The sequence below is a fragment of the Oncorhynchus clarkii genome, chromosome 2 (assembly GCF_045791955.1).
Source record: "Oncorhynchus clarkii lewisi isolate Uvic-CL-2024 chromosome 2, UVic_Ocla_1.0, whole genome shotgun sequence".
NCBI classification, from domain to species: domain Eukaryota; kingdom Metazoa; phylum Chordata; class Actinopteri; order Salmoniformes; family Salmonidae; genus Oncorhynchus; species Oncorhynchus clarkii.
In genome coordinates this window covers 19397970-19420910 of record NC_092148.1, presented here as the reverse complement: position 1 = coordinate 19420910, position 22941 = coordinate 19397970, and the positions used below count along the sequence as shown (strand labels likewise).

At 42.2% G+C, this 22941-nt stretch overlaps 1 protein-coding gene across 1 annotated transcript; it reads right to left on the bottom strand.

The window, feature by feature from the left end:
* Window positions 1-4779: 4779 nt before the first annotated feature.
* LOC139423695 (pituitary tumor-transforming gene 1 protein-interacting protein-like) lies at window positions 4780-20332 on the bottom strand. Its single transcript, XM_071175307.1, has 7 exons — window positions 20005-20332; window positions 19656-19702; window positions 18841-18949; window positions 15925-16033; window positions 14894-14959; window positions 11373-11419; window positions 4780-5290 (listed from the first exon to the last, which is right to left on the bottom strand). The coding sequence occupies exons 1-7, from the start codon at window positions 20117-20119 to the stop codon at window positions 5241-5243; spliced, it is 543 nt and encodes a 180-aa protein (XP_071031408.1). The 5' UTR covers window positions 20120-20332; the 3' UTR covers window positions 4780-5240.
* Between the last annotated feature and the right edge of the window lie 2609 nt (window positions 20333-22941).

Below are 22941 nucleotides of genomic sequence, written 5' to 3'. Positions count from 1 at the left end.
CAACAAGCTTTAATGGCCTAGAAAATATGTTTCCTGCACAATTTTTCCCCACATAAAGGTATTTTGTGGAATAATTCAGACATAACTGTAAGGAAAAAGTCATTGTTCTACCCCAGCTGGCATGAGAGGAATATTGACTTTGTTCTTGTTATTTTTGACAACAAGGGTAATATTCTCACATATGAACAATTTATAACATTGAAAGAGTTTCCAATACCTTTCAGAGAGTTTATTTCTGTGATCAAAGCCGTTCCCAGTGGTCTAACTACACGTATGAAAATTCATCTTAATTTTTGGGAATGATCACAGTTTATCCAGAACTCAGATTGGAAGGTGTGGGCTTACTTGAGAGATCTTGTTGTAATAAATATATAAGACCAATTCTTCATTCACAAAACCAACTTACACCGAGAGGAAAGTTTTTCTGGAACATGCTTATTCCTGACATTGTCTGGAAAAATGCATGGTTAAGGCCTTACAAATACTGTATACCAAACAAAGTTAGGGAAGTGCACTTCAGAATTTTACACAAGATATATCCATGTAATTCTATGATATCCAAATTTGTGGCTATTGATGATATCTGCGTTTTCTGTGAAAAAGAAGGTGAGAATCTGTCTCACTTGTTCTTTGAATGTAAATTTGTCCAAATTTTGGGAAAACCTTGCAAAATAGTTATTTACCATTATGAACACTGCCTATGTTTTTGTCATGAAAGATATAATATGTTACTATTGCAATGATAACAAGACCACTGAAATGATTGTTCATGTTTTTTATTCTTGTTGCCAAATGCTTCATACACAAACAAAAATTCAAAAATTCTATACCAAAATTACTTATTTTTCTGATTGAATTGAATTATCTCATTAAAACATTAACCCTAGTGAATAACAACAAGAATAACATCTTCCTGAATCATTGTAATAAGATTTTTTCAGAGTGAATACAATTGCACTAAAATTGTTTATTTTTTGTATTATTTTATTGATATTTTTTTGCATGTTTGAGTATTTTCTTGTTAATACCCGTGTTTTGTTTTGTTAGACATGTTTGATGTAGCAATGTAAGTTGATTTTTGTATTATGAATCAAATAAAATAAAAAGCTAAACTCAAACAAATCAAAGTCACTCCTTCGATATAAAGTTGTTTTAGACTAAAATAAAAAATAAAAAAGCTAGCAGTCATCATCTTGAATCACGGCGACAATTTACTGGCAAATCCTTTTCAATTCTTGTCATATGAAGATAAATTATAGATAAAATTATAGATAAAATGCAATGGTGCTCATCGGCCACAAACATTACATAACAAGTTGGAAATCCCTAATTGGTTTGCGAGTGGTTAGGAAGGAATCAGTAGCTAAATGCAACCATCGCAAAGCAATCACTATTTTGATCCCCCTGCCTGCTATTCGGTGGAGAGGGTGTGTGGTCCAACTCTGGGTTTTAGTGTCTCTTTTCCAAGCTTAAAAGGATAAACATTCTCACGCAACACCACGGGCCAGAAAAGGTTGAATAGATTGGCCATGCTGTCAATCTAGCATGACTTCTGCAGCTTTCGAAACAACTGGAAACTTGGAACTGGTAAATCTCAGACATCAATGAGTTCAAGACAAATGGGAATTTGGAAAAAAACTAGCTCCAACTGGGAAAATAGGTTTTGAATGGTAATCCAACTCGGCATTTCAAGTCAGAAACTCTGCCTCATTCTAGAGCTCTGACCTAAAGATCAAGGAGGCCATGATTCAAACTTGTTTTTTTCAGAGTTCCCAGTTGTCTTGAAAGCACCATAAATCCAGAGAATGTCAGACTTTGATAAAGTTTCATGAAAGAATTTGCCCACAAGAAGGATCGCTGCGCCACCTTCCTGTTCAAGTGAACACAGCACAACAAGGTTAAGTCCTAAAATGTATTGAATGGTGCTGCATAAATGATGTAATATGCCAGAGATATATGTATACTGTAGCTAAGAAAGCAATATTAAGTGTATGTTTTGTATTAAGCTGTTAGAAGCCCATGTGCCTCACCTTAATAATGTGGTCCTTTTCCCCCTCATAACTTAGCCTACTGTTCTGACTTGGTGGTGCACATGTAGCCTGTAGACTGTTTAAGATCAATTGTATTTTACATTTTTTATTGAACCTTTATTCAACTAGGCAAGTCAGTTAAGAACAAATTCTGCTGCGCGGACGGGGTCTTTGGATTAAGAAGTAAAAATAAATACATTATAAATATAGGACAAAACACACATCACAACAAGAGAGACAACACACTACATAAAGAGAGACCTAAGACAACAACATAGCAAGGCAGCAACACATGACAACACAGCATGGTAGAAACACAACATAACAACATGATAGCAACACATGTTAGCAGCATAAAACATGTTACAAACATTATTGGGCACAGACAACAGCACAAAGGGCAAGAAGGTAGAGACAACAGTACATCACACAAAGCATAGGAAACATGCTAGGAATGTGGAGGGGTTTGTCGAGGCCATGTTGTTTTAATTTACACATACATTCCTCCAGGGAAGGCAGGGTGTCCACTGTCCGGTCCAAATCTGAGCACCTACATGCTTTTGTCCTTTCTATGACTGGGTTTCATTGTTCAATGAGAAATTCTTCCAATACAATTAAACATGATTGTAAAGTATAGCCTGCTCCCAGATCTGTTGGTGTTCTTGCCAACTCCATTGCTGTCATTGCCATGTTTGGCATGTCACTGAGTGACATAGCATTACTGCACAAACAGACTGGCATGATGGCATTGTAAAGTATGCTATGTATTCCAAATCAATTACGACAGGCTGTCCTGTCTGGGTGGGCCCTGTACATGTGAAAGGGAAATCCTTTGAGATATTCTTATTCAATGTGTAACCCATATGAGACTGCCAATGAGTCTATTACACCATTCCACTATAAACAGGTGCACAGCATGTCTGCCCAAGAACCTCTTTATAACTGTTCAATAAAACCAACAAAAGTGATGAGCCTCAGATGAATATGACATGTCCTTTAATCTGCCTTGGACCTCTTCCCGAGTGGTAAGGTATCCACCTTAGTGTTTCATAATCACCTGATTTGACTTCTCCTGCTCAGTATTTTCACCTTTTAAAAACGTCTGATCTGGTCAAGGGTGTTGTCTGTCTCTGTGTTGTCAGTTTGGATGTTGTCTGCATTGCAAATGACGGAACTGGAGATAAGCTTTTCAGGAGATTTGCATGTCAAATAGGCTGTGCCTGTCCTTGTAGATTCAGACTGTGCACACGTGCAGAAGGCGCAACAACAAAGCATCGACGAGCATTAGGATTAGATTCCATTTAGATAGCAGTTTTGCCACTAGCCTAAACAAGTGTACACTCTCATATTTGAGGTTATGGCGTCGGATGAATGGCACGATACAATGGGCCTCAGAATCTCATCACGGTATCTCTGCATTCAAATTGCAATAAAATGCTAATTTGGTCATTGTGTGTAGCTTATACCTGCCCAAATTTGTGCACAGAGAGAAATCCGCTTTCTATGCATATGGAACATTTCTGGGATCTTTTATTTCAGCTCATGAAACATGGGACCAACACTTCACGTTCCATTTTTATTTTTGTTCAGTGTAGCATTAGCGCAATGACTATCTGCTAGCATACTTGTGAAACTATCTCCAACTTCCTTCATACCAGACACAGACATAAAAATGGTATCTACGAGCTCATCTGACTCAGCGGAAGTAGATATAGGGCATCATTGCCTAAATTCCAAAGTATCCCTTTAATGACCAAACGTTCCTTAGTGGCGCTGCCATTAAGATGTTGAATGTCCATACAGAGCAGTAAATTTGTCATTATAAGGACTGGCAACCCCATCCAGACATCTGGTAGATTGAGGTGTGGTTATGAATAAGAAGGAGTGGAGAGGCTGAGGTTCACTTCATGACCAAAGGTATGTGGACACCTGCGTGTCAAACATCTAATTCCAAAATCATGGGCATTAATATGGAGTTGGTCCCCCATTTGCTGCTATAACAGCCTCCATTCTTCTGGGAAGACATTCCACTAGATGTTGGAACATTTCTGCTGGGATTTGCTACCCTTCAGCCACAAGAGCATTTGTGAGGTCGGGCGCTTGCTTCCTTTCAGCCACAATAGCATTAGTGAAGTCGGGCACTGATGTTGGGAAATTAGGCCTGGCTCGCACTCGGCATTCCAATTCATCCCAAAGGTGTTCGATGGGGTTGATGTCAGAACTCTGTGCAAGCCAATCAAGTTCTTCTTCCACACCAATCTTGATTAACCATTTCTGTATGGACCTCGCTTTGTGCACGGGGTATTGTCATGCTGAAACAGGAAAGGGCCTTCCCCAAACTGTTGCCACAAAGTTGGAAGCACAGAAACGTCTAGAATGTCATTGTATGCTGTAGCATTAAGATTTCCCTTCACTGAAACTAAAGGGCCTAGGCCAAACAATGAAAAACAGCCCAGATCATTATTCCTCCTACACCAAACTTTACAGTTGTCACTAAGCATTCAGGTAGGTAGCCTTCGCCTGGCATCCCCCAAACCCAGATTCATCCTTCAGGACTGCCAGATGGTGAAGAGTGATTCATCCCTCCAGACAACGAGTTTCCACTGCTTTAGAGTCCAACGGCGGTGAGCATTACACCACTCCAGACGACGCTTGGCATTGCGCATGGTGATCTTAGACTTGTTGTTAAGTCGTTAAAATGTTAAACATTTTACTTTAAAATAAAAAATGTATTAGGAAATATATCAGATTGAGCATAATTATGATCTTGGTTTATGAAATATATACAAAGCGAAAACGTACTCACAGATATTACAGTAATTTAAAACAAAGGCTCTTTAAATGAGATTTCACAAAAATACACAGACAATGTGCAGAAAGTTAAGCTCCACTCAGTGCCACGTCTCCAACAGCAAACTAAATATTAGACTTCTTCAAACTTCTTAATCGTGTGAAAAACATAACATTCTCAAACTGTAAATAATTTTCAATCAGAACCTAAAATGAATGAATAAAAACTGCATTTAATAATTATAGGCAAAGGTTTTGATTTAGATGAATCATGACGATAGACCGGTCTTGATATATAGGTGTGTGTGTCTGCTCTCTAAGCTAAAACAGTCAGCAGGACAGGATGGTAGTCAGCCCAAAGAAGGATGGAGCAGAGTAGAGCCATCTGAACAACTCTTCTCTCTCACACAGGTTTCTGGTTTACTCATTTTCAAACTTGCTGTATGGGTGGTCAGAGTCAGGGACAAGACCTGTAAAAACAGAGAGAGAGAAATCAAAAGGAAAGATGGGGAACATTGAAAAACAGTGATTAGAAGCTGTTGAGTTATGACTGAGCTGTGTAGGGGTTGTACAGAGGCTACCTGGAGCATAGAGATCCTATTAAATTACTAGAGACATTAACCCTCAAAGTTCCAGAATGTGGTCAAAATAGCAACCATATACTGGTCAGGGAAAAATGCAAACGAGTCTAATTGGAATGAATGGCAGTAGAGGCATAATCCTGATATGTGATATCAGAAATTGTGTTATAGAATTGCCTCCCTAAAATACCTTAATAATAATACAGTTTATATTGAGTTTTATACAAATGTTATGTTTAAATAGCCTCTAAAATATATGCAAACAGACCATAAATGTCAAATGTTTTGTTATCTTGGAAAACTAAATGATATTTGTATTTTTTTTAAAATTTAACTAGGCAAGACGACCTACCCCGGCCAAACCTGGAAGACGCTGGTTTGGCCAGGGACCCTATGGGACTCCCAATCACGGCCGGATGTGATACAGCCTGGATTTGAACCAGGGACTGTAGTGACGCCTCTTGAACTGATATGCAGTGCCTTAAGACCGCAGTGCCTTAGCCCTATTTATACAATCAGTACTTGTTGCATTTACAACTTGTCTCAGTCCTATCATCAACTGATTTCAGCCAGTGCATGGCTGTGAATTGACTGCATTGTTTGAATGGAATGTTGGCAAATTGGTGGTTAAGTTAAAACCCTAATGGAATCATTCCTCTAAAACAGCCTGGCTAGCTAGCTAACAAACAAACATACAGTGCAGATACATTCTTCAAATTCATTATTTTACACACTATCTTAACAGCACTGGCAAACCATGGTTGACCAACTCCCTGATAAGATGGCTAACATTTTTCCCATCATAAGAAGGTTCATGTTCATCATGGTATTATATAGTGGGCTCCAAAATTACTGGCAATGTACAAACAATACTTAAAAAAATATAAACAATACAATTATAGGGATAAACTCAAAATACCAACATGTGAGAAATACTGTACTTTATTAATGTTTCAATGGAACCCACCAAAATCATACAATTATTTAATACAAAATACATTTCACCAAAATCAAGGTTTCATAATTATTGGCACTCCTCATTTAGTACTTAGTGCCACCACCTCTGGCAAGGATAACAGCATGGTCTTTTCCTGTAATGTTTGACAAGGTTAAGGAACACATTTGGAGGGATTTTGGACCATTCCTCTATGCAGATCCTTTCAAGATCCTTCACACTCTTGGGTTTGCGCCCTCTTCAACTCAGTCCACAGGTGTTCGATTGGATTGAGGTCTGGCGACTGAGATGGCCATGGCAGAACATTGATTTTGTTGTCACAGAACCATCTGTGTGGATCTTGAGGTATGTTTTGGGTCATTGTCTTTTTGGAAAGTCCACATACGGCCAAGTCCCAGCCTTCAGGCAGAGGCAACCAGACTGTCAGCCAAAATTGCCTGGTACTTGGTGGAATTCATTATGCCATCAATCTTAACCAATGCCTCTGAACCTCTAGAATTAAAACAGCCCCAAAACATCACTGACTAACCACCATACTTCCCCGTGAGTAAGAGGTGCCTCTCCTTGTATGCATCTCTGTTTTGACGCCAAGCACCTTTTTCCAATCATAACTTAAATGATGCTTGACAAACAAAGCGCTTGCGTCTGTGTCTTGGGGTCATTAAGGGCTTTCTTCTGGCAACCCTTCCAAAGAGCCTGTGGTTGTGGAGGTGGCGTCTGATGGTGCTTTTTGAAACATGGTGACCCCAAGATGCCACCAAGGCCTGCAATTCTTTCACAGTGATTCTTGGGGATTTTGTTGCTTCTCTCACAATCCTCCTCCCTATCCTGGGGGGCAAAATGCATTTGCTTCCTCTACCCGTAAGGTTTTCAACTGTTCCATTTCTTTTGATTTAAAAATAATAATTGCCCTGACAGTGCGCCGTGGTATATTCAATCATTTGTGGATCTTCTTGTAGCCATTACCAGATTTATGAAGGTCTACAACCATCTGTCCTTTTGAACTGCCAGTTATTTTCTTCATGGTGTTGAATGACAAAGGGATATTGCATGCGTGTTACTTAATTTTATACCCTAGTGAAAAAGGAACTGATGTAATGGCTCAATATACACTGCTCAAAAAAATAAAGGGAACACTAAAATAACACATCCTAGATATGAATGAATGAAATATTCTTATTAAATACTTTTTTCTTTACATAGTTGAATGTGCTAACAACAAAATCACACAAAAATTATCAATGGAAATCAAATTTATCAACCCATGGAGTTCTGGATTTGGAGTGACACTCAAAATTAAAGTGGAAAACCACACTACAGGCTGATCCAACTTTGATGTAATGTCCTTAAAACAAGTCAAAATGAGGCTCAGTAGTGTGTGTGACCTCTACGTGCCTGTATGACCTCCCTACAACGCCTGGGCATGCTCCTGATGAGGGTGCGGATGGTCTCCTGAGGGATCTCCTCCCAGACCTGGACTAGAGCATCCGCCAACTCCTGGAGAGTCTGTGGTGCAACGTGGCATTGGTGGATGGAGCGAGACATGATGTCCCAGATGTGCTCAATTGGATTCTGGTCTGGGGAACGGGTGGGCTCGTCCATAGCATCAATTCCTTCCTCTTGCAGGAACTGCTGACACACTCCAGCCACATGAGGTCTAGCATTGTCTTGCATTAGGAGGAACCCAGGGCCAACCGCACCAGCATATGGTCTCACAAGGGGTCTGAGGATCTCATCTCGGTACCTATGGCAGTCAGGCTACCTCTGGCGAGCACATGGCGGCCCCCCAAAGAAATACCACCCACACCATGACTGACTCACCGCCAAACCGATCATGCTGGAGGATGTTGCAGGCAGCAGAACGTTCTCCACGTGAACCTGCTTTCATCTGTGAAGAGCACAGGGCGCCAGTGGCGAATTTGCCAATCTTGGTGTTCTCTGGCAAATGCCAAACGTCCTGCACTGTGTTGGGCTGTAAGCACAACCCCCACCTGTGGACGTCGGGCCCTCATACCACCCTCATTGAGTCTGTTTCTGATCGTTTGAGCAGACACATGCACATTTGTGGCCTGCTAGAGGTCATTTTGCAGGGCTCTGGCAATGCTCCTCCTGCTCCTCCTTGCACAAAGGCGGAGGTAGCGGTCCTGCTGCTGGGTTGTTGCCCTCCTACGGCCTCCTCCACGTCTCCTGATGTACTGGCCTGTCTCCTGGTAGCGCCTCCATGCTCTGGACACTACGCTGACAGACACAGCAAACCTTCTTGCCACAGCTCGCATTGATGTACCATCCTGGATGAGCTGCACTACCTGAGCCACTTGTGTGGGTTGTAGACTCCGTCTCATGCTACCACTAGAGTGAAAGCACCGCCAGCATTCAAAAGTGACCAAAACATCAGCCAGGAAGCATAGGAACTGAGAAGTGGTCTGTGGTTACCACCTGCAGAACCACTCCTTTATTGGGGGTGTCTTGCTAATTGCCTATAATTTCCACCTGTTGTCTATTCCATTTGCACAACAGCATGTGAAATTTATTGTCAATCAGTGTTGCTTCCTAAGTGGACAGTTTGATTTCACAGAAGTGTGATTGACTTGGAGTTACATTGTGTTGTTTAAGTGTTCCCTTTATTTTTTTGAGCAGTGTAGTTCCTTAACACGTAGATAAACCAGGAATTAAATTCCACTTAAGTTTAATTTTGTTAGATGTTATTTACAATAATATTTAAGGGTGCCATTAATTGTGAAACCTTGATTTGGAGGACATTGATATTTAATTAAATCAATAAATTAATTTTGTTGGGTTCCATTAAAACATTAATAAAGTACAGTATTTTTCACATGTTGGAATTTTGAGTTTACCTCCATAACTATATTGTTTACATTTTTTTGAAGTATTGTTTGTCCATTGCCAGTTAGGGGTGCCAGTAATTTTGGAGCCCACTATAGTTACATTGTCTAGGGGTTGTACAGGGGCTGGGGGGTGGTACAGAGGCTGCCAAAGGGGGGGGGGGGGGGGGGGGGGTGGTACAGAGGCTGCCAAGGGGGGGTGGTACAGAGGCTGCCAAGGGGTGGTGGTACAGAGGCTGCCAAGGGGTGGTGGTACAGAGGCTGCCAAGGGGTGGTGGTACGGAGGCTGCCAAGGGGGGGTGTTACAGGGGCTTCCAAGGGGTGGTGGTGCAGAGGCTGCCAAGGGGTGGTGGTACAGAGGCTGCCAAGGGGGGTTGTACAGAGGCTGCCAAGGGGGGGTGGTACAGAGGCTGCCAAGGGGGGATTGTACAGAGGTTGCCATGGGGGCGATTGTACAGAGGCTGCCATGGGGGGGGTTTGTACAGAGGCTGCCAAGGGGGGTTGTACAGAGGCTGCCAAGTGGGGTTGTAGAGAGGCTGCCAAGTGGGGTTGTACAGAGGCTGCCAAGTGGGGTTGTACAGAGGCTGCCAAGTGGGGTTGTACAGAGGCTGTCGAGATGATGGGAATGTGGTGCAGGTCATTAGGTGTTGTTTGATCTCTGAGGATTGACTGAGTGAAAGGCGCGCACACACACACACACACACACACACACACACACACACACACACACACACACCTTGTTTGAGTAGCAGACAAATGCCAAGCGGTCCCTAATGTATATAGACTTCAGTAAGCAGGGGGCATGTGAAGGAGACCACCATCCATCACTCTGTCATGTTGTCCATAAAGAAATTCACAATTTATGTGGAACTGCAACCAATACCACAGAGACATTAACACACACACACCTAGAGAACGTGAAGTGTATGGAAAGATCTCAAACTTGACAACACATCAATAACAGAGAAACATTCACTAGGAATAGTCACTTTTCAGAGAGCTTTAGAGTGATGCTACCCCCCTCTCACACTTAACCAGAAGCAGATGTCTTCATATACACCACCCCTCTCTTCAGTCCCAGGGTCAGAGGCCTAGCATAGAGCAGAGGTTACAGTACCAGACTCCAGAGACACTCTGTCCTGCTTGTCTCATAACTCCCATAATTCATATAGACTGACTAAGGACTAAAAAATGCCGGCGACTTTCCCAAAAATCCTAGGTTTTCCAAAAACCTCAGTTGGATAATTCCTGGAATAAGGAGGGAATAAGCAGGAAGTCCAGAAATCCCACCCGCATTTCGGTCAACCCTGGGACTGACTGCAGTGCTCATATCTCCCATCATTCCTATTCATCCCAGGGAGCCCTCTGCCCTACAGACTGCTGTTCATTCCTAGTCACCTCACTGCTCCCCCCACTCTCATACACTGCCTGGCATACTGAATAAACCAGCTAACCGAGCCTTACGGGTTGTTACAGTATTCAGAATCAAGATATGACCTGAGACAGAGTTGGCCTGTGTTTCTGTATCAATGTTTCAACATGGGGATCTGTGTGTGTTGTGCTGACCTGTACTAACATTCAGACGGTAATGAGATGCCCAGTATCTGACATCCAAAGTGTGACGCATCATGTTAGAATTGATTTAGAGAGACTTGAGGTAGAGTAAGCAATATGTGGGCTGCGTTGGCTTGCTTTGGGACACGCTGAATAATGCATTAATGTGACCGAGGATGGAAAGTCAATAAGCAACACCTTAGAAAATATGGAAATGGACGGCCCTATGGATCGAGGACAATGAATGCTGAATGCTCATCCCATTACGCCCAAGTTAAGCACATCAGGTCACAGAACATTAAGAGGCTTGTAAATGTACAGTCTCAGAAGACTTTCATATCAGGTGAAGTAGAGCAAGGTCATTGGGTAAAATTATATAAGGAAGTGTATCTTGGGTCTAATTGCATAAGAGGTTAGAAGCAGTCCTTGGTTCATATTAGATACAAGATAAGTTGCTAGTAAAAAGTTGAGACATACCATTGTATACATGTATGTAGTTCTGTCCTTGAGCTGTTCTGTATCACGGTTCATGTTTTGTGTGGACCCCAGGAAGAGTAGCTGATGCTATGGCAACAGTTAATGTGGATCCTAATAAAATAGCTAAAATAGTGATACGTACCATACTTCTTGCGGATGTCATCATGCCTCACCTTCCTCTCCACCTTCCTGTCAGAGTAGAGGACAACGCTAGTCATGTTCTATCACACAGTAACATGACAATAAGCAACACTGGAACATGTAATAACACGATAACAGAAGAACACAGGATAATGAACATTAGGAAATGATTTATAAAGTCTTCTCAGTCAGTACTTCTGGGTAATGTAGGATTTATAAAGTCTTCTCAGTCAGTACTTCTGGGTAATGTAGGATTTATATAGTCTTCTCAGTCAGTACTTCTGGGTAATGTAGGATTTATAAAGTCTTCTCAGTCAGTACTTCTGGGTAATGTAGGATTTATAAAGTCTTCTCAGTCAGTACTTCTGGGTAATGTAGGATTTATAAAGTCTTCTCAGTCAGTACTTCTGGGTAATGTAGGATTTATAAAGTCTTCTCAGTCAGCATTTCTGGGTAATGAAGGATTTATAAAGTCTTCTCATTCAGTACTTCTGGGTAATGTAGGATTTATAAAGTCTTCTCAGCCAGTACTTCTGGGTAATGTAGGATTTATAAAGTCTTCTCAGTCAGTACTTCTGGGTAATGTAGGATTTATAAAGTCTTCTCAGCCAGTACTTCTGGGTAATGTAGGATTTATAAAGTCTTCTCAGTCAGTACTTCTGGGTAATGAAGGAGATTGTGAATACAATCATACTTTATAAACCACCATTCAGTGAGCACTGTTACATGCACATAATTACACGATTATTGCAGATATTCAGATTAATATAATAGTTTGTTTAAAACGTTGACATGTTTTGCAAGAAGAACGATTTCCCAAATAATCCTGTTTACATGGACACGTCTGAACGGGACTTTTGATAAATGCAGAAAATAGCCAATCAAAATAAAAATTCTACCACAACGACCATGTTATTTTTTCGAAGCCTATTTGATTCCGAGTTAGAAATAATTTTCACATACAAACTTTATATGTCCTAAGATGCATACTTTCAGTTTTTCCAAACTCACTTCACTCGTGTATAAGAGGGAGGCTTGTGCTACCGGTGCTGGTAAATGTGCAGATCAATTACACCGCTGGAAAACAGATTAAACTGTTTACATGTCCTAATAATTCCAGAGATTGCTCAGGAAACCAGGTGTTATATGCGTATGCTTACTTCAATTTAAACCTTACGCTGATTAAGCTAAGCAGACTAAGGTGTTTACATGACTATTGCCATACTAGGCCTACTGCCATAATCCCTTTAATATCCAATTATTACTGTGCATGTAAACGTACTCAGTCAGTGGGTGTTTCTGCTAAACTTGTTACATGTTGTTTCACACTGCTGCTTTTAGCACCTCAGCTTTCTCACCAGTGACACTTCACAGTTGCTGCACCATACTCCCCAGCCTCCTCAGAGGAGCCCCGCTTAATGGAAGAACTTTGCCCAAGCTGCAAATACCTTTTCAAGTCCATTTACGGACTGCAGTAGCGGAGATATCAAATATGGTTGTCAAAAGCAATCAATAACAAAAGTGGCATCTATATCTGTCCTCTACAAACAAAAAGTTGACTCCACCCTCCATCTTGCTGAACGAAGCTGCCATGCCTTAAAGTGGCAGCATTAAGCCTTTAGACATCTGACATTATTTAAGGCGGCTTTAGTGTCATTGTTTACCTCCCCATGGCCCCTGATAGAGGCTCGTAAACAACAAGACGCTGTGTTTTACACCGGCATGGCCAGCAGTAGGTGAAATACGGGCAAAGGGCAGGCTGAGGAGCCTGCCACCCAGCCATCGCTCTAACTTTATGGGGGACACAAAGGAGGCAGGTAGGGGAGGTGGTTGTGATTGTTTTGTTGGCCCCTCCAGGGACGTAAATTCACTGGGTCCCCAGTGGCAGTCCCACACAAAGACAGACAGTGTAAATCAGTCTGGGCTTTTTAATGCCAGGTAGTGATCTTGGAAGCAGCAATCAGTGGAGGCAGGCAGGCTGACAACACAGGGAGCAGAGAGGAGCAGAGGCTGTCCTGACCACAGACTACCATCTGTCTCCCCCACCTCCCTCCCTCTCAGCTGACTGACTCCCACATAACCATGCACGAAGGCAACAAGTGGGAGGGGAGGAGGGAGGGTGAGCAACCGGAAGAAAATGAAAAAGAGCGAGAGGGTTGAATACAATCTCAAAGACTCAAGTGCTCTCTGTCTTTCTAAACTCGCTCTCTACCGCTGTCTTAGACCTCCGTAAACCCCTTGGTTTGATAGGGAGTCGGGACAAACTTAACCTATACCCTGTGTTATTTCAATGGGACATTCTCCAACATAGAGATACAGTAAAAGTCTGTGGAGTTTGGATGGTGGGGATGTGATAACTTGTGTCTGTTTAGTTGTTCTGTAGAACATTCCCCATCTGTGGCTCAGATGACAGAGGGCTCAGAGCTCTTAGCTGTGCCCTAACCTCTCCATCTGCAGACTCTGGGGATGTGCTGTAAACATGCTGTAATCTCTCTAGAGGCTTCCTCCTCTCCCATGGTGCCTAAAACAGGCCTGGGTCCCTTCTGTTCCCATCAGAACACCAACACTGTCTATGTAGGTCAGTACACTAACACAGACTATAGTGGTTTGATCCACATCAGGAACTGACTGAGTGAATATACTCTACATTCCTTGGCTTGATAGAAGAAAGGTTCACAGAGGCTGATTTAATTCAGAAACACACAGTGAGCCTAAACTCCCCAGTACACCACATGATAAACTTACTGTTACCGACAGTCTTTCTGCATGACTGACTGCTCACCGCGTTAAACAACACATCAGGCTATCCTCGGTGGACGACAGGCGGGAAACAATTGAAAGAAAGGCTGAAACATTTATGTAAAGGGAGGGGGGGGGGGGTTCCAGACCAGCTTTAGTACACCGTGATTCGGTGTAGGAGGAAGTGTGGCTCAGAATCCCATTACTACCACTACACTACAAGATGTAGTAGCATGTTCTATACTCACCACACACCTATGACCTCATTATCAGCTGCTGAGAACTAAGAACTGGAGTCAGTGATTACAATCCTCTCGGTTGGTGTTTGGATGGACACACACACACACACACACACACACACACACACACACACACACACACACACACACACACACACACACACACACACACACACACACACACACACACACACACACACACACACACACACACACACACACACACACACACACACACACCTCCTGGAGACGGTTCTGCTTGAAGAGCCGTAGGAACAGCTCACCAACTGTTCAAATCCCCAACCGTGACAGAGAACGTCTCTATAGATGATCACCAACAAAAGAGTAGAAAACTCTGAATCTGACTAGGTAGCTGTGGGAAGCGCTTGCGATCATTGAAACGGATATAAGCACCTCCCCAAAAATCTAAGCAACTAACAGTGTGGGCTCACACAAATCATGGTGTTGATAAAATGGGGCATCCTTTAGTAGTGGTTTGAAAGCCAGTGTGAAGCAGAGGGTGTGATAACTAAGGAATCCTTACCGTTCATCAGCACGCTGTCTGATCTCCTCTCTCCTCCTGGCAAACCTCTCCTCATCTCTGTCTGGCCTGGTGAGACAGAGACACAGGCAGCGTTACAATCCCCTTGAAACATCACGGTTTACAGACAGAGAAACACTAGCACAGACTGGTCTTATGAACACACTTTCCTTGTACAGTATATTATATGATATACTTTGTCTCCAAGTGGAAATGAGACTTTGTTGATAAGGAATACTATAACACTGTTAAGATCTGTTGTATAGAACAGCTGTTGCGCTTCACTTTGCATAGATGCTGCCAACAAGAAGGAATCCTGTATCCTGTTATTCTGCTGGTTGTGTTTAATGCAAAAAAAGTGAGGCTGCTGTTGTGTGAGCTTGGAAAGGGGAGAGGTTCTGACAGGTGAGAGGTTCTGCTGGGGAAACGAGAGAGGTGTCATCTTTGTTAATTGGATGTAATCTTAAAATGGAACAAATAACTTTGCCAATATATGCAGAGGCATTCCAATGATTGGGAGGTGAGAAATATGAACTGTGTGAGCGTGTCTGTAGAATTTCATTTCGGACAGACATGTTGTTTCATCTTCACGGCCTTCATGTTTAGTTAGGATAAATGATTGAGCTGCACAGAGCGGGTGCATTTAAAATGGCTGCCAATCAGGGTGTCAGGCCAGAAAGCACTTGATTGACATGCCGTTTTAAAACATTCCACTATGTAGTGACAGTTTCTTCTTCCTCCCTCCTAGAATCACATAATGAGCAGGACAAGATCACCATCTAGGACTGTACCTACCGGTTTTAATAAATGGATGGTGCACGTGAATAGAGATTTGCATTTTGAATAATTTCATGTTGGATGTAACAAAGGATATTAGTCATATCAGCACATTTATGAGGAGTCTGATATGGTTAGAGTGGAGGTTTTCCTAGGATAATGATCAAGACTGACTGATAAAGCCCTTGCATTCTTTGCAAGTATCCCTTAATATTAGGCGAGTAAGGGCAATTCTGTGACATCACTTCCTGTATTACCCTGATTGACGTTTCTTGCAGCAACAGCAGCAGCAGCAACAGACTGCAATGCTGATGATGATGGTCCCGCCTAACACTGCCATTGCAATGATCAGAGCCTCGAAGTTCACTGGAACAGAGAACAGGTCAAAGGTCAAGATATGAACAAATAACATGCTTCAAGTTTATTCGATTTTTAAGTGAATTTCACACACGTTCACAACACTATCCTTTATCAAGGATGAAGAGAACATTTCATTATTCATGTGATTATGCAATTATTCTATCATAATGACGAATAAACCCATGAGGAATCAAACAGATTCAAATGAGGGGTATAAAGACTGCACTGATGTTGATTGGTAGAGAAAGTCAGATATGCAGTATTATTTAATTAGCCTGAGCAGTACCAGCCTGTGATTGAGTGATATGAAAAGCTCAGCTTGGCACTCAGACCACTATTCAACAATGCATCTTTGTTAGACATTACTGCCACCTGCTGGTGTGTTTTTGAAATTACAAGTGGGGTTTTATGTCAAGATTTTTGTACTTCCTCGATTTAGTTTGGACAAAATAAATGTTGGTCAAGAATTGCTGCATAATATTCTTCTTACCTGTGGGTTTTGAATGCATGAGTCACAAGTTGAGAAGGATTTAAACTGATTAGTAACTCATTTGGACAAAGATGGTTGTTTCCAGATTCTCATGTCATAAAACATTGTATTCTTAATTATTTTTATTTTTATTTTATTTCACCTTTATTTAACCAGGTAGGCTAGTTGAGAACAAGTTCTCATTTACAACTGCGACCTGGCCAAGATAAAGCATAGCAGTGTGAACAGACAACAACACATGGAGTAAACAATTAACAAGTCAGTAACACAGTAGAAAAAAAAGGGGAGTCTATATACATTGTGTGCAAAAGGCATGAGGAGGTAGGCGAATAATTACAATTTTGCAGATTAACAACACTGGAGTGATAAATGATCAGATGGTCATGTGCAGGTAGAGATATTGGTGTGCAAAAGAGCAGAAAAGTAAATAAATAAAAACAGTATGGGGATGAGGTAGGTAAAAATGGGTGGGCTGTTTACCGATAGACTATGTACAGCTGCAGCGCTCGGTTAGCTGCTCAGATAGCAGATGTTTGAAGTTGGTGAGGGAGATAAAAGTCTCCAACTTTTAATTAAATATGCCAATTAAATATGCCAATATGTGTGTCAGGGAGATTTTTTCCGAAAACAAAATAATAGATCTCTTCTTAAATTATTAAAATGATCATAAGTGTGGAATGTGTGTTATTCCTTATTATTTAGCCCTGGTATCTAACCCCATGGTTGTGCTCAGAAACCACATGCTGTTGTCATCTGTGGCCCAGAGGCCTGTGATCAGAGCCCCTGCAAACAGCTTCAGCAGGCAGCCCCAGTGTGTGAGTGTGGATCAGTCAGTAGGGGGGCTCTTTAATCAACACAGAACAGCCAGAGGGGGCAGGCTGACTGACATATACTAGGCCTGAATGAGCCACGGCCTGTTCACCCTGCTACCATCTAGTAGAAGGCGGAGACAGTACAGGTGCATCAAAGCTAGGACCGAGACACAGCCATTAAACTAACTGTTTTAAAGTCCCTGAGCAGTTTCCTTCCCCCCCGAAACTGAGTTAAAAATAATGCCTGTATCTTTGCAGTGATTGGGTATATTGATACACCACCCAAAGTGTAATTAATAACTTCAACATGTTCAAAGGGATATTCAAAGAAATGTTTACTTTTTTACCCGTCTACCAATAGGTGCCCTTCTTTGCGAGGCATTGGAAAACCTCCCTGGTCTTTGTGGTTGAATCTGTGTTTGAAATTCACTGCTCGACTGAGAGACCATACAGATAATTGTATGTGTGGGGTACCCGAGATGAGGTGGTCATTCAAAAAACATGTTAAACACTATAATTACACTGACATTATGGAGTATTGTGTGTAGGCCAGTGACAAAATCTCTGTCTTTAACAAACACAACCAAATGTAGAAAAGTCAAGGGGCGTGAATACTTTCTCCGAGGCCCGTTTATGAGGAACACCACCCAGTTCACGAAAATGATTAGCTCCTACAGAGAGTGAGTTACGTGGCCGTGGCTTACTATATTATGCAGGCAGACACATTCCGTTACTGTTTGAACGTTAGAAAAACGAGTGACCTAAGCGACTTTGAGCTTGGTATGATCGTCAGTGCCAAGCGCGCCCTTTTCCAGTATCTCAGAAACTGGCCAGCCTCCTGGACTTTAAAGGCACAGTAGTGTCTAGGAATGGTGTCACAAACAAAAAACATCCAGTCAGCGATAGTCCTGTGGGTGAAAACAGCGAGGTCAAAGGAGAATGGCAAGAATTGTGCAAGCTAACAGGCGGGCCACAAACAGGCAAATAACGCCACAAAAGTGGCGTGCAGAACTCTTCCGTCCTTGTCACGGATTGGCTATTGCAGCAGACAACCACACCTGGTTCCACTCCTATCAGCTAAAAACAAGAAGAAGTGGCTCCATTAGGAACACGAGCAGTACATGACCTCATCCTGCCTGGTGTCAGCGGTATAGGCTGCTGGTGGTGTAATGTTTTCCTGGCACACGTTAGGTCCTGTGATACCAATTGACACCTTGTAGAATCCATGCCCCGAAGAATTTAGGCTCCACCAACCACAATCAGAGGTACTATTCTGTATTCATCTGACTGTTGCTATATTGACCTTAACAGACACCCAACTAAGCATGTGGTCCGCCATGGGCTGATGTGGGTGGAAGGCGGGCTTTTGTTCTAGCAAAGTAGTAACACGCTTGATTATACTAATTCATGTCCAAATCGAACACTACAATAAGTTGATTAGAATTAAAGCCTGCACCCACATCAGGAGGTCTAATGGGAGGTCACATCAAGTAAAACTTAATTTCACTCACCCCAACACACTCCCCATCGTGCCTGTGACAGTTTACACACTGCAGGCGGAGGCAGAATGTAGCTCACTGGGTAGTCTGTGCACGTGTCGTTGGTCATGCACCACAGGCACTGAGAAAAGACAAGACACTTATTATCATTAGCCTAATACTTAAATTCTCAAAGAGTTGAAATGCGTAGGATCACCTATTCCCAGCCTTCACCCATGTCCTTGACTGTGTCCATCAATTTAATGCATTTCTATTAGTGATGGGGGGTGGGGAATTGATAATTACATAGAGTTATTATTTTTGATGATATATCATACTGCATCGTTTTGACAATAGCACAATATTACTTCTATGCTAGTTGGCTGTACCTATACCAAAACTCCAGTATCTTTCCTTCAAAGATTGTTTTCCATATTTTTAAATCGGTAGCATATTTGTTTACAGTACTTTTATTTCCGTGACTGCTCAAACTTGTTGTTTTCTCGTCCCTCTGCAGCAGACATATGGTGCGCAATATGTTTGGAACATCGAATCGCAATACATATGGAATAATGAGAATCATAATATATATCGTATCGGTATCTAAGTATCGTGATAATATCGTATAGTTAGTTCCCTGCTCTAATTTATATTGAGTAACTTAAAATAGATTCAGACAGATTAACGTTACTTGCAATGATGTGACCCTTGTACAAAATGGTACAAAATGGTACAAATAATACATATATTATTGAACATAGACCGAGTGATAACGTAAACTTGGTAGCGAAGGCTATACAGACTATAATGCTTTACAAATAGGAAGTGTTACATAATATTCTGCTTACCTTTGGGTTTTGAGTGCATGAGTCACAAGTTGAGAAGGCTTTGCAAGCTGAAATGAAAGGAAATGTGTGTTCTTATTTGAATTCAGTAAGGCTTAGCTGTGCTCTGCTAAAAAATAGGCTAAATCGCCATACTGTCTACAATTGTGCATGTCACACCAACTCAAAGTTGATGATTTTTGCTCACCTAGCAAGCTAACGTTAGCTGATGACGCATTTCACTTATAGTTAGCTAGCTAGCCATCGAGACCTTGGAAGCGACATAATGCAAACAAATAAATGTAACGAGCAATGACAATACTGAATGCTGTTGATACATGTCGTAACCAAAAATGTAGGAATAGTATCTTACAATTCAATGGCGTTGGCGTAGTACTAGTGTGACATTCTGCTCGGCTAACGAGGACATAGGTTACAGCCACAACAACAAGCAATGAGCTCATGATTCCCCTCTCTGTTTTATTCATGTTATGATGCTATTTTGAATGACCCTATCTAGCTACACCTTTCACTTTCTAAAGCAAGCAAAAACGTAACTCCCGAAGTTGCTAACTCCCGTTCTAGCTAATAATCTAAACAAACGACGGAGTTACTTCCTGGTTCTCTTCTAGGTTGAAGATACTTTCCATAAAAGGACGAAAAAGCACATACTGACACCTAGTGCAGGGCGCAGTACAAGCGAGAGTGCTCACATTATCCACCAGGTTGCGGTACAACACCATCAGCCTGGTACCTGCAGAGGAAAAAAATACGAATTGCCATTGTCATAAATTATCAGGGTAACTATCAAACCAGTTTCCCATTGCGGGTGAGATCTCATTTCCTTCGTCAGATTTAATATGCTTCTGTGGTTAGACTTTTGGATGTAATTTAATTGAGCGAGATGAAGGTCATATGTATCTAATTCGAGTCTAATCTGGGTGACTTTCCCACTTTGCATCTGGCCACTGACGTATTCACCACAGTGGTGAATTGACAGGTTAACTGTCGATCCCAACTCATGGTGGTAATGATGCAAGGCTCTCCTTGGAGCTCCCACCTGGCTATCTAGCAAGGGTTCTGGGGTTATATGTGCTACAGTAAAGAGAACAAAACTAGCACCTGCCACATTCATTATTCCTACAAGGTCGATGCCCTAACAACAATGGCAAAAGATAATTGCTTTAATATGTAGAGCCAAAAAGCTTTAGATCATTTAAACCAGGCCTAATTCTAGAATGAATTGGTGTCTAATAGCTATCAATTGCCTTGTAATAACATGTTTTGAATGAATAAACTCTCCAATGCCTATAAATAATTATGGATTTGATTACAATATCTTTGAGTGAAATAGATCGCTGATCAATATACAGTAAAGACAATAATTATTGGCACCCTTGATAAAAATCAGCCAAAAATAGTATATCAAATAAATAAATCATACAAATACTGAGATATACAGAATGCATTTTTTTAAATATATTATTTCATACTAATACAATTGCTCATGGGAAAACTTTGTTTAACAAATAATTTGTAAAAAATCTAAAAAAGATAAGGGTCAAAAATTATTAGCACCTGAGTTTTCAATACTCTGAGCATTTTTCTAAAATGTTTTGTTAGATTGGAGAACATGTTGGGAGGGATCTTAGACCATTCCTCCATACAGAATGGTCAGATGACATGATAATAGAGCTCTTTGGCCACACACACCGGTGTGGGTTTGTGGGCATTGAAAAACAGAAACATGCAGAAATGTACCTGATACCTACAGTAAAGTATGGAGGTGTGTCTTTGATGTTATGAGGCTATTTTGCTTCCACTGGTCCTGTGGACCTTGCTAAGGTCGACGGCATTATAAACTTTACCAAGTAGCCTACCAGGACATTTTATGAAAAAACCTGGTTGCCTCAGCCGGGAAGATGTACAGTTGAAGTCAGAAGTTTACATACACTTAGGCTGGAGTCATTAAAACTTGTTTTTCAACCACTCCACAAATTTCTTGTTAACAAACTATAGTTTTGGCAAATCGGTTAGGACATCTACTTTGTGCATGACACAAGTCATTTTTCCAACAATTGTTTACAGACAGATTATTTAACTTAAAATTCATTGAATCACAATACCAGTGGGTCAGAAGTTTACATACACTAAGTTGACTGTGCCTTTAAACAGCTTTGAAAATTCCAGAAAATGATGTCATGGCTTTAGTGTCACGTTGTGACCTTAGTTCTTTTGTTATGTCTTTGTTTTAAGTATGATCAGGGCGTGAGTTGGGTGGGTTGTCTATGTTCTTTTTTTTATGATTTGGGATTTCTGTGTTTGGCCTGGTATGGTTCTCAATCAGAGGCAGCTGTCAATCGTTGTCCCTGATTGAGAACCATACTTAGGTAGCCTGGTTTCACTTTTGAGTTGTGGGTGCTTATTTTCTGTTCTGTGTTTTGTTTCACCGTTCAGGACTGTTCGTTTTGTCATTTTATTGTTTTGTTCAGTGTTCAGTATTTCTTATTAAAACAAGATGAACACTTACCACGCTGCACCATGGTCCTCCTCTCTTTCTCCCAACAACGAACGTTACAGAAGCACCCACCACCAAAGGACTAAGCAGAGTGGTAATGGGCAGCAGCAGCGATCTCAGGACGCCTGAACATGGGAGGAGATTCTGGACGGCAAGGGACCCTGGACACAGGCTGGAGAGTATCGCCGCCCCAAGGCAGAGCTGGAGGCAGCGAAAGCCAAGAGGAGGTGGTATGAGGAGGCAGCACGGCAGCGCGGTTGGAAGCCCGAGAGGCAGCCCCAAACATTTATTGGGGGGCTGCACACGAGGAGTGTGGTGAAGTCAGGTAGGAGACCTGCTCCAGCTCCCCGTGCTTACCGTGGAGAGAGAGGGACCGGTGAGGCGCCCAGTGCGGTACATAGCAGCGCCTCGTATCGGCCGGGCTAGAGTGGGCATCGAGCCAGCTGCCATGAAGCCGGCTCAGCGCATCTGGTCTCCAGTGCGTCTCCTCGGGCCGGGGTACATGGCACCAACCCTACGCATGCTGTCCCCGGTTCGCCAGCACAGCCCAGTGCGGGCTATTCCACCTCGCCGCACTAGCCTGGCTACGGGGAGCATTCAGCCAGGTAGGGTTGGGCAGGCTCGGTGCTCGAGACCTTCAGTGCGCCTTCACGGTCCGGTCTATCCGGTGCCACCTCCACGCACCAGCCCTCCGGTGGCAGACCCCCGCACCAGGCTATCTCTCCGTCTCCTTCATACAGGTGCTCCCGCCTGTCCAGTGCTGCCACAGTCTTCCTCCTCCTTTGTGCGGGC

Excerpts from the sequence above, each read along its gene's own strand:
- LOC139423695 (XM_071175307.1), bottom strand. The coding sequence starts at position 20,119 with ATGAATAAAACAGAGAGGGGAATCATGAGCTCATTGCTTGTTGTTGTG. Across the intron at positions 14,960-15,924 it reads TGCAAGAAACGTCAATCAGG|GCCAGACAGAGATGAGGAGA; the intron begins GTAATACAGGAA and ends CTGTCTCACCAG. Across the intron at positions 5,291-11,372 it reads TGACATCCGCAAGAAGTATG|GTCTTGTCCCTGACTCTGAC; the intron begins GTACGTATCACT and ends CTGTTTTTACAG.